Here is a 19,141-nt window from a genome sequence, read left to right as displayed (position 1 = left end):
ATACTACTTTCTTGATATGGTACTGTACGTAATAACTACGATATCTATACGCATAGCATTTCGCATTTGTTTATTACGATGTAAGTACATTGATACGTTTGAAGTTCTCTAACGCTGTAGATACAGCAATAAGGAATAGCGCAGTAGGCAGTACAGTTGAAGAGGAATGGACACCTCTAAAAAGGGCCATCACAGAAGTTGGAAAGGAAAACATAGGTACAAAGAAGGTAGCTGCGAAGAAACCATGGGTAACAGAAGAAATACTTCAGTTGATTGATGAAAGGAGGAAGTACAAAAATGTTTCGGGAAAATCAGGAATACAGAAATACAAGTCGCTGAGGAATGAAATAAATAGGAAGTGTAGGGAAGCTAAGACGAAATGGCTGCAGGAAAAATGTGAAGACATCGAGAAAGATATGATTGTCGGAAGGACAGACTCAGCATACAGGAAAGTCCAAACAACCTTTTGTGCCATTAAAAGCAACTGTGGTAACATTAAGAGTGCAACGGGAATTCCACTGTTAAATGCAGAGGAGAGAGCAGATAGGTGGAAAGAATACATTGAAAGCCTCTATGAGGGTGAAGATTTGTCTGATGTGATAGAAGAAGAAACAGGAGTCGATTTAGAAGAGATAGGGGATCCAGTATTAGAATCGTAATTTAAAAGAGCTTTGGAGGACTTACGGTCAAATAAGGCAGAAGGGATAGTTAACATTCCATCAGAATTTCTAAAATCATTGGGGGAAGTGGTGTGTAGAATATACGAGTCTGGCGATATACCATCTGACATTCGGAAAAGCGTCATCCACACAATTCCGAAGACGGCAAGAGCTGACAAGTGCGAGAATTATCGCACAATCAGCTAAACAGCTCATGCATCGAAGCTGCTTACAACAATAATATACAGAAGAATGGAAAAGAAAATTGAGAATGCGCTAGGTGACGATCAGTTTGGCTTTAGGAAAAGCAAAGGGACGAGAGAGGCAATTCTGACGTTACGGCTAATGATGGAAGCAAGGCTACAGAAAAATCAAGACACTTTCATAGGATTTGTCGACCTGGAAAAGGCGTTCGACAATATAAAATGGTGCAAACTGTTCGAGATTCTGAAAAAAGTAGGGGTAAGCTATAGGGAGAGACGGGTCATATACAATATGTACAACCAAGAGGGAATAATAAGAATGGACGATCAAGAACGAAGTGCTCGTATTAAGAAGGGTGTAAGACAAGGCTGCAGCCTTTCGCCCCTACTCTTCAATCTGTACATCGAGGAAGCAATGATGGAAATAAAAGAAAGGTTCAGGAGTGGAATTAAAATACAAGGTGAAAGGATATCAATGATACGATTCGCTGATGACATTGCTATCCTGAGTGAAAGTGAAGAAGAATTAAATGATCTGCTGAATGGAATGAACAGTCTAATGAGTACACAGTATGGTTTGAGAGTAAATCGGAGAAAGACAAAGGTAATGAGAAGTAGTAGAAATGAGAACAGCGAGAAACTTAACATCAGGATTGATGGTCACGAAGTCAATGAAGTTAAGGAATTCTGCTACCTAGGCAGTAAAATAACCAATGACGGACGGAGCAAGGAGGACATCAAAAGCAGACTCGCAATGGCAAAAAAGACATTTCTGGCCAAGAGAAGGCTACTAATATCAAATACCGGCCTTAATTTGAGGAAGAAATTTCTGAGGATGTACGTCTGGAGTACAGCATTGTATGGTAGTGAAACATGGACTTTGGGAAAACTGGAACAGAAGAGAATCGAAGCATTTGAGATGTGGTGCTATAGACGAATGTTGAAAATTAGGTGGACTGATAAGGTAAGGAACGAGGAGGTTCTACACAGAATCGGAGAGGAAAGGAATATGTGGAAAACACTGATAAGGAGAAGGGACAGGATGATAGGACATCTGCTAAGACATGAGGGAATGACTTCCATGGTACTAGAGGGAGCTGTAGAGGGCAAAAACTGTAGAGGAAGACAGAGATTGGAATACGTCAAGCAAATAATTGAGGACGTAGGTTGCAAGTGCTACTTTGAGATGAAGAGGTTAGCACAGGAAAGGAATTCGTGGCGGGCCGCATCAAACCAGTCATTAGACTGATGACCAAAAAAAAAAAAGTACATTGACTTCTACGGAACTTTGCTTACAGACGACGATAATTACGACACTTGGCACATTTTTTACCCTTAAGTAATGACAGAGATTATCTTACAACAAGATGCACAGTTTAGTGCTGCAGTACACGTATTTGAGTGATTAAGTTTGTACTTAAAACATTTATTTTCAAAGATTTTTGAATTACAATGATACAAAGGTTTTCTGTGATACATTTCATTCCATTGCTGTAACCTGTAACACCTGAAGGTATAATTACATTAATCCTCAGGGGGGGTACACGCCTACTTTGTGTACCATGTGTTTGGGAAGCACAAGGAGCCCTAGCTAACATGGTATTTGCTTATACAACTTTACACATCGGTACAATATTCCTCTAACACAGAATTACATAGCTATCTGATTATTTAACAGAGAAAGAAACATTTTTTTTTACTACGTCAGTGACAGATGTTTATGCAATTACACAGTTGGATAACTTCACACTTATGAAACTGTATTTTGTTTGTACTTTGTGAACTCTTCATATTTTTTCAGAACCGTTGTGATACTATCAGAGCTTTGAATGATGTATTTGGTATGAGATCATGATTTTTAAAGTACATTTGAAGTAGATGAAACTATTGAAATGAGCAAAGAATATTTTTTAGGGTTTGAAATTATTGCAGAAAGCTACGACGTTTTTGAGATTTGGCTGAGGTTTTACGATGTTATTATTACGATGACAATATGTATTATGCTGTTGAGGTATGTTTATGATCAATAAGCTGATGCTATATGAGGAATTTGATTATGCTATGTATTTATTATGATGAAATATTGACGAAGTGTCGACGAATATGTATATGTGTAATAAGGTAAGGAATAATGAGTAGTGGTTAGGGATTCTGATTTATGAAAAGGATGTTGGAAACCAAGAATCGTACTTTAAGAGTTATGAAATGTGTGTAAATGCGTGAATGTATCACAATGCCGGCAAAAAGTTTTTGGACACTGTTATATTTACAGGATTTTGTTTCTATACATTTGTAACTTTTCGACCTGTGAAATTTTTATATGAGACTGTCACTGTAGCAGAAACTGCTGTCGTAAATATTTCGGTAAGAAGGGTAAGTGACCGTGACGTAATGCGTTGTGAGCAGCCAGGTGTGCCAGCTGCCTTGAGAAAAAGCCATTAGGTGGAGAAGAAAGAGGCCATTATCCTCGCTATTGACATTTCTTTGTAGAAAGCATCGCAAGTACGGCACGCTCAAACTTGAAAACATATGATTATACTGTGGAGCTCTTAAAATACACTCCTGGAAATGGAAAAAAGAACACATTGACACCGGTGTGTCAGACCCACCATACTTGCTCCGGACACTGCGAGAGGGCTGTACAAGCAATGATCACACACACGGCACAGCGGACACACCAGGAACCGCGGTGTTGGCCGTCGAATGGCGCTAGCTGCGCAGCATTTGTGCACCGCCGCCGTCAGTGTCAGCCAGTTTGCCGTGGCATACGGAGCTCCATCGCAGTCTTTATCACTGGTAGCATGCCGCGACAGCATGGACGTGAACCGTATGTGCAGTTGACGGACTTTGAGCGAGGGCGTATAGTGGGCATGCGGGAGGCCGGGTGGACGTACCGCCGAATTGCTCAACACGTGGGGCGTGAGGTCTCCACAGTACATCGATGTTGACGCCAGTGGTCGGCGGAAGGTGCACATGCCCGTCGACCTGGGACCGGACCGCAGCGACGCACGGATGCACGCCAAGACCGTAGGATCCTACGCAGTGCCGTAGGGGACCTCACCGCCACTTCCCATCAAATTAGGGACACTGTTGCTCCTGGGGTATCGGCGAGGACTATTCGCAACCGTCTCCATGAAGCTGGGCTACGGTCCCGCACACCGTTAGGCCGTCTTCCGCTCACGCCCCAACATCGTGCAGCCCGCCTCCAGTGGTGTCGCGACAGGCGTGAATGGAGGGACGAATGGAGACGTGTCGTCTTCAGCGATGAGAGTCGCTTCTGCCTTGGTGCCAATGATGGTCGTATGCGTGTTTGGCTCCGTGCAGGTGAGCGCCACAATCAGGACTGCATACGACCGAGGCACACAGGGCCAACACCCGACATCATGGTGTGGGGAGCGATCTCCTACACTGGCCGTACACCACTGGTGATCGTCGAGGGGACACTGAATAGTGCACGGTACATCCAAACCGTCATCGAACCCATCGTTCTACCATTCCTAGACCGGCAAGGGAACTTGCTGTTCCAACAGGACAATGCACGTCCGCATGTATCCCGTGCCACCCAACGTGCTCCAGAAGGTGTAAGTCAACTACCCTGGCCAGCAAGATCTCCGGATCTGTCCCCCATTGAGCATGTTTGGGACTGGATGAAGCGTCGTCCCACGCGGTCTGCACGTCCAGCACGAACGCTGGTCCAACTGAGGCGCCAGGTGGAAATGGCATGGCAAGCCGTTCCACAGGACTACATCCAGCATCTCTACGATCGTCTCCATGGGAGAATAGCAGCCTGCATTGCTGCGAAAGGTGGATATACACTGTACTAGTGCCGACATTGTGCATGCTCTGTTGCCTGTGTCTATGTGCCTGTGGTTCTGTCAGTGTGATCATGTGATGTATCTGACCCCAGGAATGTGTCAATAAAGTTTCCCCTTCCTGGGACAATGAATTCACGGTGTTCTTATTTCAATTTCCAGGAGTGTATGATATTTACTAAAATGCCTAATGAAATATTGAGAAACATTTTATATCTATTGTCTTTCTAGTTGAGAGAATTTTTTTGCCTTTGGAGACGACATTTGCCTTGTGAATGACGTTTTGTATGTTGCTTTATATATATATATATATATATATATATATATTTGCTCATTTTGTTTAATATCTAGTTTCTACACTCCTGGAAATTGAAATAAGAACACCGTGAATTCATTGTCCCAGGAAGGGGAAACTTTATTGACACATTCCTGGGGTCAGATACATCACATGATCACACTGACAGAACCACAGGCACATAGACACAGGCAACAGAGCATGCACAATGTCGGCACTAGTACAGTGTATATCCACCTTTCGCAGCAATGCAGGCTGCTATTGTCCCATGGAGACGATCGTAGAGATGCTGGATGTAGTCCTGTGGAACGGCTTGCCATGCCATTTCCACCTGGCGCCTCAGTTGGACCAGTGTTCGTGCTGGACGTGCAGACCGCGTGAGACGACACTTCATCCAGTCCCAAACATGCTCAATGGGGGACAGATCCGGAGATCTTGCTGGCCAGGGTAATTGACTTACACCTTCTAGAGCACGTTGGGTGGCACGGGATACATGCGGACGTGCATTGTCCTGTTGGAACAGCAAGTTCCCTTGCCGGTCTAGGAATGGGAGAACGATGGGTTCGATGACGGTTTGGATGTACCGTGCCCTATTCAGTGTCCCCTCGACGATCACCAGTGGTGTACGGCCAGTGTAGGAGATCGCTCCCCACACCATGATGCCAGGTGTTGGCCCTGTGTGCCTCGGTCGTATGCAGTCCTGATTGTGGCGCTCACCTGCACGGCGCCAAACACACATACGACCATCATTGGCACCAAGGCAGAAGCGACTCTCATCGCTGAAGACGACACGTCTCCATTCGTCCCTCCATTCACGCCTATCGCAACACCACCGGAGGTGGGCTGCACGATGTTGGGGCGTGAGCGGAAGACGGCCTAACGGTGTGCGGGACCGTAGCCCAGCTTCATGGAGACGGTTGCGAATGGTCCTCGCCGATACCCCAGGAGCAACAGTGTCCCTAATTTGCTGGGAAGTGGCGGTGCGGTCCCCTACGGCACTGCGTAGTATCCTACGATCTTGGCGTGCATCCGTGCATCGCTGCGGTCCGGTCCCAGGTCGACGGGCACGTGCACCTTCCGCCGACCACTGGCGACAACATCGATGTACTGTGGAGACCTCACGCCCCACGTGTTGAGCAATTCGGCGGTACGTCCACCCAGCCTCCCGCATGCCCACTACACGCCCTCGCTCAAAGTCCGTCAACTGCACATACGGTTCACGTCCATCCTGTCGTGGCATGCTACCAGTGTTAAAGACTGCGATGGAGCTCCGTATGCCACGGCAAACTGGCTGACACTGACGGCGGCGGTGCACAAATGCTGCACAGCTAGCGCCATTCGACGGCCAACACCGCGGTTCCTGGTGTGTCAGATGTGCCGTGCGTGTGATCATTGCTTGTACAGCCCTGTCGCAGTGTGCGGAGCAAGTATGGTGGGTCTGACACACCAGTGTCAATGTGTTCTTTTTTCCATTTCCAGGAGTGCAGCTGCACTGCAGCATTGGTTAAAATAAAATTTTATGGATGTACTAATATAAATATTTTATGCCTACAGATCCAGTAAATAATAACTTTATGATGAACATAAAAAAAAACGATGGAGCACAAAAAGACATTTCCCTTCACAGGAATTGCATACAGAGTTTTCTTTTCAAGTACTTGGTAATTTCTTTTGTAGAATAAGTTGTGGTGCACCACTTTAATTACATTGATATTAAGATGTGAATAGACATTTCCCTTATCTGCATTGTTGTCTTTAGTGTACTTTCTTATTTTTTTATTTTTTATTTATTTTTTATTTTTTTTATTTTTACTTTTTTTTCCTTGTGGGTTTGACGTTATTGCATATACTGCTGCTGTTTGCCAGACATAGTGTTACTGAATTTCCCCTTGTATTATTCTGTTAAGCCAGTTTTACTACTGATTTATTTTTCTTATTTGCTGCAAATTGCCTTATATTAGTTGTAATATTGCAATTTCTTTGCTAATTTAGATATACTGCTGCTTGCTTTGCCAATTTGCATTTTTTGTCATTGCTGTTTGCGTTAATATGTTATGTATTGCTGCATTGCCTCGTCCCGTAGTTTATGCATCTGAGCTCAGTAGATTTAAGTTAGCTTAAGGTGGGGTAGGTTATATAAGAGAACGATTTGTGATGAATTGGAAGAAATGCATTGAGAAGCTATAAGAAAATAGTTTGACCAAAAAAGTATTTTGAAAGATGATATGAACAACAAAGTAGGGTTTAGGGACAACAGGTTTAGGTAGGATTTTCTTAGAAATAAATGATGAGGTAATATAATGGAAAATAAATAATGAGGTAAGAAGTATGTGAACACATAAATACAGAAAGCATGCTTGGATAGGATTTTTTTGGTGGAAACAAATGTTGAAATAAGAGGAAAGATCTATGGAATGAAGTTTTGGGTTGGACTGCAGTACCAAATGTTACACTGAAAACAAACCCTGTCCTTTCCTCCTGCGTTGTTCTGCTATGTGTTTGTGTACTCTCGTGTATTTGTGTTTTTCCAGTCTTTGTGTGTTTAGCTAATATGATTTATGTTGTAGAATTTTTCTAGTACTAAGCTACATTCACTATGATGAAGAATACTGTTATCCTCAAATATAATTTGCATTAATAATATGTTATTTTCTTTGTAAAGATGTTTATAGACATTATTAATTCTGTTCTGTTTCAATGCTCATGTGTGAAATTAATGTTTCGGAAACTATTCTCATTATTTTATATATTTACTTATGTCATAATTCCTGTAACACTGATGTGTATCTTTATTTCTATTCTTTTGTAAGGACTGTGTTGCTACAAATGTTATCTGTACTGTTATGTTCTTTAATGATGTATTTCATACCTTTGTTATTGTATTCTTATGTTATAAAATTGTAATTGACACCAGTTCATCAAATTAAGTAACTTGTAAGCATTCATTTCACTGCACATGTTTCTGTTGGTCATAGTATATGCACAAGATGTGAAAAAAGAGGACGGTTAGTGTTTGCACTTGTGTTAATAATTCAGCAAGAGACTGATTAACAGCATTGCTGGTTCTAAGGACAATTCCAAAAACTTGGTGAGTGCACAAGTGGTGGTTTATGGACTTGCTATATTGTCTGCACGACTTCTAAGGACAATTCCAGAAACTTGGTGCGTGCACAAGTGATGGTTTATGGACTTGCTATATTCTCCGCAAGACTCTTCGATGTTGATTGTGCACCTGCACAGTCGCAACAGATGGCTGCTATGCGTCTCTACAAGGACTACAGTGGGTCTGCATCTTTGATGGCCCACCAATACCATTATTTCTACAAGGACTGCAGTGGGTCTGCACCTCTGGTGGCCCACCAATACCATACTCTCTACCAGGACTACAGTGGGTCTTCTCTTTGATGACCTACCTACCAATATTCTTCAAAACTTCGACTGACTCTGCTGTGGGTTTGCTCTTTTGTGGCACATTACCTGTTTGCATGTCAAGAGTCAGCACTGTCATTCCGTTGAAGGACAACACTACTTCTTCAAGACTGCATGGAATTGCACTACTTCCGTGTGCATTCTCTTTTACTGCTCAGACTTTGAGAAAAAAAAAACACTGCAATTTTACTGTGATGAACGATCAGGACTGTCTTTGTGGACTGTGAGAAAATTTTAGCTTTGATTTCTTTGTTACAGTAATTGTGAAAAAATTTTAACTAATATGTATTGGCCAGTGCCCAAAACAGCTTGTAAAATTTTTTGTGGGGAGCATGGGGGCTATGTAACTAAGCTGTTTAGGCTTTTTTATTGGTAACGCCACGTAGCTCTCTGTATGAAAATCACTGGCTGTGCTGTGTGCAGTCTGTGGCTGGTTTGCATTGTTGTTGGCCATTGTAGTGTTGACGTTTCAGCGTGATCATAGATAAAGGAGAAGGCTGTTCGCTCTTAAGCCTCGCAGTACTGTACATGGGGAGAGGGGGGGTGGAGGGGGGGATAATTAATGCCCACCTTTTGAAAATATTGTAATCTGGTCAGTTACTTAATATTTTAAAATTTTGGAAAAACTAATTATTGTTTGCAATTAATACTTGTACAGTATTCCACAAATATTTTAAATTTTTCAGTTACACCTAACCCAGAAATTTAAGTGTTAGTAGCAGATGCCACTTTCCAGTGAATTTAATGCTCAGTATCTTCAATTTCAGGACCATGTTGTTAGTAAAAGTCGCAACAGCTGACAACATTTGCATTTTTTAATTTTTTTTTCTTGGTAGTCATGATCCCAACTGGGGTACAAGATGTTACTGAAAATGCACTGGAATTGCTGTGAACGTGGTAAAAGATATTTTCAGGTTCTGGAAGATATATACACATCAGTACCTTTTAAAAAGTACGTTATTAACATAACTCAACAACAATCATCAAATCTTGCTTTTTAACTTTCTTTCGTGGGATGAAGTATTACCCCCTTTCCTTTTTAATATATGGACTCACGTAATATACGCTATCGGAGAAACTTAAACAGCGTAGTAAATACACTATGGAATGTCACTTTTAGTATACTCCTTCTGCTAGTCTCAACACCCCGCCAGTTCAGCGTCATATACATCCTACCATCTGATCACATACACAAAAATCAAGCCCAGGAATTCGTAGGACAAAATTGAGCTTCTTCGGTTACGAAGACGATGAGAAGTTTCTCTTGACGGAAGGTTCTGGCGAATATTGTCAAAACTTAATATGAGTCACGTTCTTAACGTAAAACTGGTGTGTTGCTAAGTACGTCGTTAGTTGAAATAAATGAGTGACTAGGAACGTAGTCAGACGCTATCTGACCGTTACGTCTTTGTGCTAGAGCTACCAATAACGTTTGCCACTGCAGACCGAAACTAGGACGGTGCACCTGTTTTTGTCCTTCTGTTTGGATTGTCAATAAAACAAGAAGGAGAGGACGTTACTGACTGCTCTGCAGAAAATGAGGCAGAAGTTTGACAAGCTGCGACTGATTCACTTTCACAAACGAAGCTAAAAGTTTTCGCTTCAAGAAAGAAACGAACGACAGAGAGAAAAATAGAAAAGAGGGACAAAGAGAAAAAAATATGGAGCGGAACTACAGAAAAACCTTTAGATACATGGGCTCGAGAAGGCTACACAATTACAAGGACAAGAACTCTCGGCCTTGCAGAGGCATGGTGCTTTATTGTTTGTTATTAGGGGTCAAGCGTTATATTAGTTTGTTGTATTTACTTTCTAGTACACGACATTACGAAGTGGGGTGACTTTCTAGTACATGACATTACGAAGTGAGCACGTTCTGTGAGCTTCACTTCAGTCGATGACCTGAAAAGTTGGATTTTATCACTTAGAGATCGGTTTTAATTGTAAAAAACCGTTCAATAGCCAAGATCGCACAAAACATTTCTTTATTTAAAACAACCGGTTGCAACAGACTTTGCTGTCATTTTCAGGTCTTAAAAACTTTTTGTTGTAAAACATGTTCATTTTTCTCTGAACCTCACACACAAGATGCCAGATCGATTAAAATCAGCACATTATAAAACGCTTGTCATCACTAAAATAATTATTGAAAAACATAAAGCACCTTGTGCAAAAGGCCACGTCCATATACATATTACTCACCGATGCTTGTTACATCATACAGACACGGTATGCAGAACCACATCCGTTTACATATGGCGGACGTATTTTAAACAGTGCAAATCCACTTTAAATTGCGTAAGGTACGCAGTAGCTAGCATCATAGACATATCAGAAGGAAAACGTGTCGTACAATTCACTCAGAAAATTAGCTATGAAAATGCTTTGTGCAAAGCGTGCGCCGGATTTAATGAATACTAACCGAAAGAAAATGCGTAAAATTATTTCTCAGCATTGTATAGTGATTTTAGAATGTAACAGAATGTATTCACGTATTTGTCACTGTAGATAAAATACAGGTTCATTACTTTACGCTGGAAATTAAATGGCAATCATGCAATGATGAACTTCTGCCGAAATATGCCAAGTCGATTTAGTCAGCCGGGAAAGCTGCAGACACTGCCAGCATTTTACTCTTAGCTGCTTTGCGAAGGCTGAAAAAAATCGCTATTATTTTGCCAATGGGAGGTACACTTCGCAGTTCGTGGCCACAAAGAACCGGTGACAAAGAGTACTCATAATATCCTACGTCTTCCAGGAAGCGTTGCGACAGCTTCTTCGCCACCATTTCCTGGAAGTATCTGTCCGTACCTGGGCATATGATGCGCACCTTCTAGCCTTGAGGCTGTAAGAGCCAAGGAAAGTCCCCTCTCCCCCCAATTACGTAAAGACTGTAACAAGAAAAACAGTATCATATGAATCGTCATGCACATGGTCCGTGCTTCACGAATAAACGAGCCTCAGTAGTTGTCTGCTTCTGTTTTCTTCTTTTTTTTCTTGTCGCCGTTCTTGAAAATGGTATACTGTTGACTAAGAGGACAGAGGATTTTTTTTTTTTTCATAACAGGGATCATTATATTTCCAACAGACGCATCCACCCAAGCTTTGATCTTAGACTCTGGCCAGCGGCGTAGAATAAAGTTCAGTAGTTTCAGAGTGTTAAGGTAGGTTCAGACGAACTGCTGCGGTATTGTGTATCACGTGTACCTCCTTGATCAAACAAATGAATAACTCCAAAGTTTACTTATCAGTCCCCGGATGATAAAATACAGTTTCTCTCTTTAACAGACACCTGTTTGTTATTCAGCCATAACAAATTGCTGTCAGACCCATTTTTGTATAGTACTATCTTATTAATAGAAATTGTGTTTTATTATTTGCGCATTGACCTAAAAACGAGAAATATTTTGCGATCTAGGAATTGGTTAACACACAGAATAACTGTGCTCTTACATTGCTGTTTCCTAGCTAGTCCCCTACAGTCTATAAATACACTGAGGTGCCAAAAGTCATGGGAACCGATACGCACAAACACAGGTGGCGGTTGTATAGCGTACACAAGGCATAAAAGGGCACTGGAGCTGTCATTTGTGCTCAATTAATTCATGTGAAAAGGTTTCTGACGTGTTTACGGCCTCCTGACAGGAATTAACAGACTTTGAACGCGAAACGGTAGTTGGAGCTAGACGCATGGAACATTCCATTTTCGGAATTAGCGAACTCCATATTCCGAGGTCACAGTGTCAAGAGAGTGCAGAGAATAACACATTTCAGGCATTACCTCCCGCTACGCACATTTAACGACTGAAAGCAGCGGCTTTTGCTTTGAGATGTCGATACTAACAGAAATAATCATAAAAATCAACGTTACACGTACGACGGACGTATCCGGGAACCACCTTCGCAATAAGCCGCTGTGCAAGCTGCTGGTGGCTCCATAATGGTGTGTCCTGTGTTTACGTGAAATAAATAGACTGGGCCCTCTGGTTCAACTGAACCGACAACTTCAAATGGCTCTGAGCACTATGGGACTTAACGTCTGAGGTCATCAGTCCCCTAGAACTTAGAACTACTTAAACCTAACCAACCTAAGGACATCACACACATCCATGCCCGAGGCAGGATTCGAACCTGCGACCGTAGCGGTCGCGCCGTTCCAGACTGTAGCGCCTAGAACCGCTCGGCCACCCCGGCCGGCGAACCGTCAACTGATTGGACGGCTACTTGGACACCATTTGCAGTCATTCATGGACTTTATGTTTCCAAACAGCGATGGAATTTGTATGGATGGCAATACGCCATGTCACCGGGCCGTCGATTGGTTTGAAGAACATTCCGCACTCAGATCGCCCGACATGAGTCCAATCGAACATTTATGGGACGTAATCGAGAGGTCAGTTCGTGCACAGAATCCTTCACCGGCAATACGGTTGAAGAGACAACATGGCTAACAATTTCTGCACAGGAGATCCCATGCCTTGTTGAGTCCATGCCGCCGCATCTAGTCACTGCACTACACCGGGCAAAAGAAATCTGACACGATACGAAGCGGTATCTCATGACTTTTCTCACCTTTATGCATAATTGATGCACCGTCTTTTGTGACAGTAATAATAGTCTTGTTTGGACCTTACGTATTTCGTCATCCAGTGTTACGTGAAGCGCAAATCATGGAAAACATTTGCTGAACTGTTTTCACAAATTTTTTAGATTTTAATTGTTATGGAAAACCTCCAGCTAGGTTTACAATGGATAACAAAGTGGCGCGAGAAGCGCTGCGTAGCGAATAAAAACGGTATCAATACGTAACGATGTCGAACAGCAGAATACATTGGTCGAGTGAAAGAAAGCCCCGAACACGATACGACGCAATCTCAATATTGTTTCTCTGTGCAACTGGAAATCTTGTGATCATCGCGTCGAAATATTACCAAAAAGGACCTTCATGTAAATCCTTACAAGTTTGCTGTTCTCCTTGAATTAAAGCGTATAGGTGAACTTGAGACCTTGAGTTCTTCCGGTGGTTTTCAAGTGAACTGGAATTAGGACTTTTGGATCCGCATTTTAATTTCTTTATATGAGTCTGATTTCAGCCTGTCAGAGTATGTAAACTCATATAACATGCGTCATTACGCAAGCACTCTGAAAAGCTGTAAGGTGTCAGGCAAATCCAACACCTTCCATGAAAACCCTGACATGATAAGCAAATCCAGTAGTATGTCATATAGCTCCGAATAAATCGTGACTTTAAATTAACCAAAGTAATACGAGTAACGAGTGAACAAACGGAATACCACAGACTAACACAAGAATGTCTAAATGCATGTCATACCTTCCCACCGTGAGACAGACGCAGTTCTGAGGGGAGAAACGAGAGCAGAAGCCGAGAGCAGAACCGTGTTAAGCTAGAAGGCCCTACGACAAGGGACGGACTGTACACCCACGTCGCCAGCTAACCACTAGGACCACCCCAGCTGCAAGTTTTAACGTGAGACTTTTTCGCGTCTCTGTTACGCTAGGACCACCCCCCAGCCCATGTTAAAAGCTAGAGCCCTCCAGAAGAACAGTATAGATCTTACGATAACACAAAAAGGGCCACACCCCAGCCGTAAGTTTTAGCGTGAGACTTTTTTGCATCTCTGTTACGTCAGGACCACCCCCCAGCCCATGTTAAAGATAGAGCCCTCCAGAAGAACAGTATAGATCTTACGATAACACTAAACATTACCACACCAGCTACAAGTTTTATCGTGAGACTTTTTCTGTCTCTGTTACGTTGCAAACTTTAAAAACATTGCCCCACCACGAAAAGTATAACGTTTCTCATTGGATAGACAGAATTTTTGTAGGCGGAGCTTAAGGCTAACATTGAGACCCTGATTGGTCAGATGAGAACACAGCCAGATAGTTTATTTTAAACCAACTTCGGTAAATTGTAGTAAGGAGAAGTTAGGAGAGAGTAGCTTCTGAGACGGCGAGGTGAGCGGAGCTGTGCTGCCCACCGCCCCCTGACAAACACCGACAAGGTAATGAACACACGCGATGCCGCATAACAGCGCATAAAGCTTCACTCAGAACTGCAGAAGTCTCATCTGTTACACCCCCTTTTTGCGTAATACTATTGTCTATCGTCAATTAAAGCTCATGGTGTTCACATTTGCCACTTGAAGTAAAAATCTGTAACGCGATGATTTTTCTGTTATATAGTTATTGAGAAGCCACATCAGCCACTGTAATTTACGACAAGTTAGATAAGTAATTAAAGATAATTGAGGGTCACTGTAGACCGTTTTGATAGTTTTCTCTTTTGTGAAACTTAACTTAAACCTAGATTATAGATGTGATATGGCATAGGTCATCCTTCGACCCATTGTAGAACTTGGAAACCCACTCAGGGAATATTCGTTCACATTTTTGTTGAACGCAGTTGGTTTTTACCATCCTGTATTAAAACATTTCCTTTTATCAATAGTGCAATTTATAAACAATGTTTTGTGAGTAGAATAAAATTTCCAATGGTAAACGTAACTGCTTTTTCGACGTTATTTTACCAGCTAACTAAAAATAGGAAAGCCTTGAACCCCTTCCACTAAATTTAGTTAGTATTAAGATTCTTTCACAGGGAGTGCAGTGGAGCTGACGCTGAAATCATTAAGTATTAGGTTATATCATCGCTAGTCTCACTGAACTCTTCTGAATTCTACATGTCATGTGTGGTCTGGCGTCTCCTTACCAGCAACAGGTCCCAGGTTCAAACTAGTCAATTCCCTAAAAAACACGCTCAGAGCGTCGTTGCGCGAAAGTGGTAGGGAGACACTAGATAGAACAAATAGACACCACGCAGAATGTTAGAAAGCCGTTGCATAATCTGGAGATTGGTGTTTGGTGCGCAATGTCCGGTGTCCGCATCGTAACAGTATTCTCTCATCTAGCTGTTAATGCTAAACAGTATGTCCAGAAGCTGCTTAATCAATATGGTTATCAACTCACGGAAGAAGAACGACTGTGTGGATATTTTGAGTAAGACAAGAAAACAGCAAGCACCTTTATGACAATTCTGTCACGAGTGCAAGAGCTGCTCGCTGATGATAGGACAGCCAGTGTCCTTGTGATTTCTACCTGTGAAGTAAATTGAAGTGGCAGGTGAACTTAAGTAATCTTCAAACACTGAAAAAGCTGTTGCTGCTATCCGTTAGCCAGAGTTTGATAAATCGAGCACAACGCTGCATCGTTAACGGTAGCCAGCACCTTCTGTGTTTTTCATTAACAAAGGTCAAACCTGCGTCAGTCTTACTGTAGACATTTACCGGGTTAGCTTTATTTTTCCCACCCTGTATTAACAATATCACTAGAAGTTTTAAGCAGACTGATGGAAAAAATGCTGAGAAGCTCTTACCAGCAATTGTATAGTGTGGTTGAAGATGAAGGCTATGACGAAGGTAGAAACCAGTCCAAACCCGAGCCCGGCGTTCTTGAAAGCATTCGGCATCACCAGGAAGCCGCTGCTCAGAGCCGACTTCAGCAAGTGCGCCAGGGCACCGTAGTCGCTGCAAAAGGCGAAAAAGGTTAAGGGACTCAGTGGCCATATTCAGCGAGATGCGTTGGTAATCCGTCAGTTCTCTCTCTCTCTACCTATCTGTGTGTGCGTGTGTGTGTATGTGGAGGCGAGAGTGGACTTGCGCGTCTCTGTAGGTAAGTTGTTGCGCCTGTGTGGAGCCGTTTCTGACAGGCCGGTTATTTAAGTAGTTAATATTATTGTAACAATAGTGTTGCAGGAACTGAAATTTGGATACGGCTATCACATTGAACTATAACGGTTTCCAGAATGAATCTCAGGCAAGGGAACTCGGCACGCACAGGTTTGTTACAGTTAGAATTACCTAACAAATCAAGTTACACTGGAACACCAGAACGTGGCAGGATTTGTCTCTTAAACTAGATTAAACCGGCTGTTGTTTTCCACAAAGTCAATGAAAAACACAAAAATTCAGATGCGTCCTCTCTACAGACTATTACAAAGACGAAACCAAATGTTTCAGTTGTTGAATAGATATTTCTTTGTAGCTGTACTGAAGACAATACACGTCAAATAAATGTCGATGAAACGTAATTTAACTGGATTAAAGCTTTAGGATGGGAATCTTAGCAAGAAGTGTTTTACTCCATCATCCTTGGCCGTCTTCAGCGTCCCAAGTGAGAGGACTAAGTGCGCAGAAAGAAGAGATTCTACAGTGATCTCCATTCTAATAGAAAAAGAGCTGTAAGCGAGTATTTAAAAGCACTTCAAATTTTTCTGTCGTTAAAAGCACGTTATTATTCTTTTCACGAAATGCATTCTAACCAATTCGAAAAACTTATATTTAGTTGCCTATAGTTGCGAGAATTTTAGTGAGAAAAGAAGAGCAGCAGAACGCTGTACATTATGTCAAATCCTTCTAACAGACGTAACGAATATATGAAAGTGAAGTCATAAGATTAAGATAAGGTAAGTTTCACACGAGATACAGAGAAACTTGCGCTGCACGAAATGCTCGAAATCAAGAGGAACCGCAAGAAAAATGTTGAACAGATAGGAGAATGAACAAACAGACAAGTTTATCTCCGTTCCTGAATGATTACCCAATCCATTATAATTAAATCGTGCCCCAATGAAAGTGTATTTTACAGTAATTCGTTTCACTCTTCCACTATTTTAAACCGATTAAATCGTTTATTTAATATTAGCAGTTAATTATTTTGAAGATAGTTTTTTTATTTGTTATATAAAACGTTCATCGTGAGTGACTATAGTATACACAGAATACTTACGAGTAGGCATTTTCGCGGTTCCTTTCGGCGAAAGGATCGTAGTCAGCTGTAGCTGCGGGTGCCGAACCATTCTGCCCACCGCTCTTTAAATCCGTCACATTCACCCTGTGGAAGAGGAAAGCAGCATACACTAAGCGTGAGCTGTCGTTCACATTATGCCCTGGCTCTTTACGTACCATAATGCATTTGCCACATCGTCATTCTGCAGTACTGAAATTTGTTACGTAACTGAACAGCTTTGCTTTTTACAATTTTTCAACTGGTATATTCCGTTGAAAGACTGTTAAAGACGAGAAAGCATGTAGTTGTTCCGAACGTTTCATCCAAATAAATTTTGATGATATCATCAAAATTTGAAAAGCACACTTATGTAGGATAATTACATGTACAATTAGTTACTAAGATCATAATTGTTGCAGATGTTCTATGCAGCAGATTCCATAGATTAAGAGCTTACTGAAAGATAGTAACAAATAGAGTTCTCACTGGAAAGAAAGCCATTGGAAGGGATCTCAGAATAGGTTAAGTTCGGTAATCTGAAGGAAATTTTTTTTATATTCAGTAACTTCATGTTCTTCTATACCATCTCTCAACAAGCTCTGATTTTAAGATTAAACGAGAAATTTATTCAAGCATTCTTGTGATCTCAGGTGTGGTAGGCCACAATCTGAGTCTGAAAAATAAGTAGAGACTGCATTTCATCATGTGGCTTGTGAATATCCGATTTCCAGGTTACTTTTCCTCCTGAATAGTGTTTTTCAACATAAATCATGAAAGTATACAGAATTTGTGCATGATGACGTAGCCCATTGCATAAAAACAACGATGTATTTCTGATGTCACAGACATCACATTGATAACAGCAGGCACACTCTAAGGTGCATACGACATGGAAAACAATTGCCAAACAGGGCTACATAGCACCAACAAGTGAAAGAAGAACCAGAGTTCTCGTAAACTTTACGTGTCACCAGCCCTTGATTTAACAGTAATTGAAACAACGTTTCTGAGAAACACCTGAGAATATATAAAAAATGGTTCAAATGGCTCCGAGCACTGTGGGACTTAACATCTGAGGTCATCAGTCCCCTAGAACTTAGAACTACTTAAACCTAACTAACCTAAGGACATCACACACATGTATGACCGAGGCAGGATTCGAACCTCGACCGTAGAGGTCGCGCGGTTCCAGACTGAAGCGCCTAGAACCGCTCGGCCACACCGGCCGGCTGAGAATATAGAAGCCCTAACCAAGAAGTAAGTATTTTTCCTGAATATGGCTATAACCTGTTACCAGAACTAACACCTCTATTCTAGTTTTGGAGCCCGTGCAGGTACCGAGAAGAACAGAAGAGACTTACGCAAAAGGAAGCACCAATGTCGCAACCCGAAAGCGTTAGAAAGTTAATGACATGATATTGATGTCACTATCTGTTAAAAGATGTATCAAAACATTATGACAGAGACACTTGTGTTTTGTGTTTTCTATATCAAAGCCAGAGTGTCGTTACTTACGGAGGATTGAATACGCTCAGGGTGATGACTGTGTCGCTTTCACGAGCGACGACGTTTTTCTCCCGCCGCATCTGCAACAGAGTAAGCAAACGGGACACATAAGCCACACATAAAGCTGTATGACGACCAGTGAAGAGGAAGAAAAATTATTAAAATCGCTTTTAACACGGTGACAGTTGTTGAGAAGATAAATAATTTACAATTTACAGGGAATGGTAGAAAAGGAAAGAGGTTGGTATTAACAATAAAATAATGTGAATAACGTGGATAAATTACATCACTGCTGTATATAAAATATTACAAGGCTCATTCGAAATAAACAGACCTAATAAGACAGTCCTTCTTTCGTTGTCCTTTCGTCATTCTTGTACATCAATAGTAATTTCTACGTAGGTATTATAAAAATAAGATGAAAGCGGT

At 41.8% G+C, this 19,141-nt stretch overlaps 1 protein-coding gene across 2 annotated transcripts in view; it reads right to left on the bottom strand.

Moving 5' to 3' along the window:
* LOC126174789 (proton-coupled amino acid transporter-like protein pathetic) overlaps positions 1–19,141 on the bottom strand; it is an 80,308-nt gene that overhangs the window by 25,646 nt on the left and 35,521 nt on the right. For both annotated transcript variants that reach the window (XM_049921156.1, XM_049921155.1), the window contains exons 2-4: positions 18,722–18,792; positions 17,207–17,311; positions 15,795–15,945 (exon numbers count right to left, since the gene is read on the bottom strand). In XM_049921156.1, coding sequence (XP_049777113.1) covers positions 15,795–15,945; positions 17,207–17,311; positions 18,722–18,792 — 327 coding nt within the window. The remainder of the gene's footprint in view (positions 1–15,794; positions 15,946–17,206; positions 17,312–18,721; positions 18,793–19,141) is intronic.

This window comes from Schistocerca cancellata, chromosome 3 (assembly GCF_023864275.1).
Source record: "Schistocerca cancellata isolate TAMUIC-IGC-003103 chromosome 3, iqSchCanc2.1, whole genome shotgun sequence".
NCBI classification, from domain to species: domain Eukaryota; kingdom Metazoa; phylum Arthropoda; class Insecta; order Orthoptera; family Acrididae; genus Schistocerca; species Schistocerca cancellata.
Note: the sequence above shows the minus strand (reverse complement) of the source record. Positions and strands in the feature narration are given on the sequence as shown.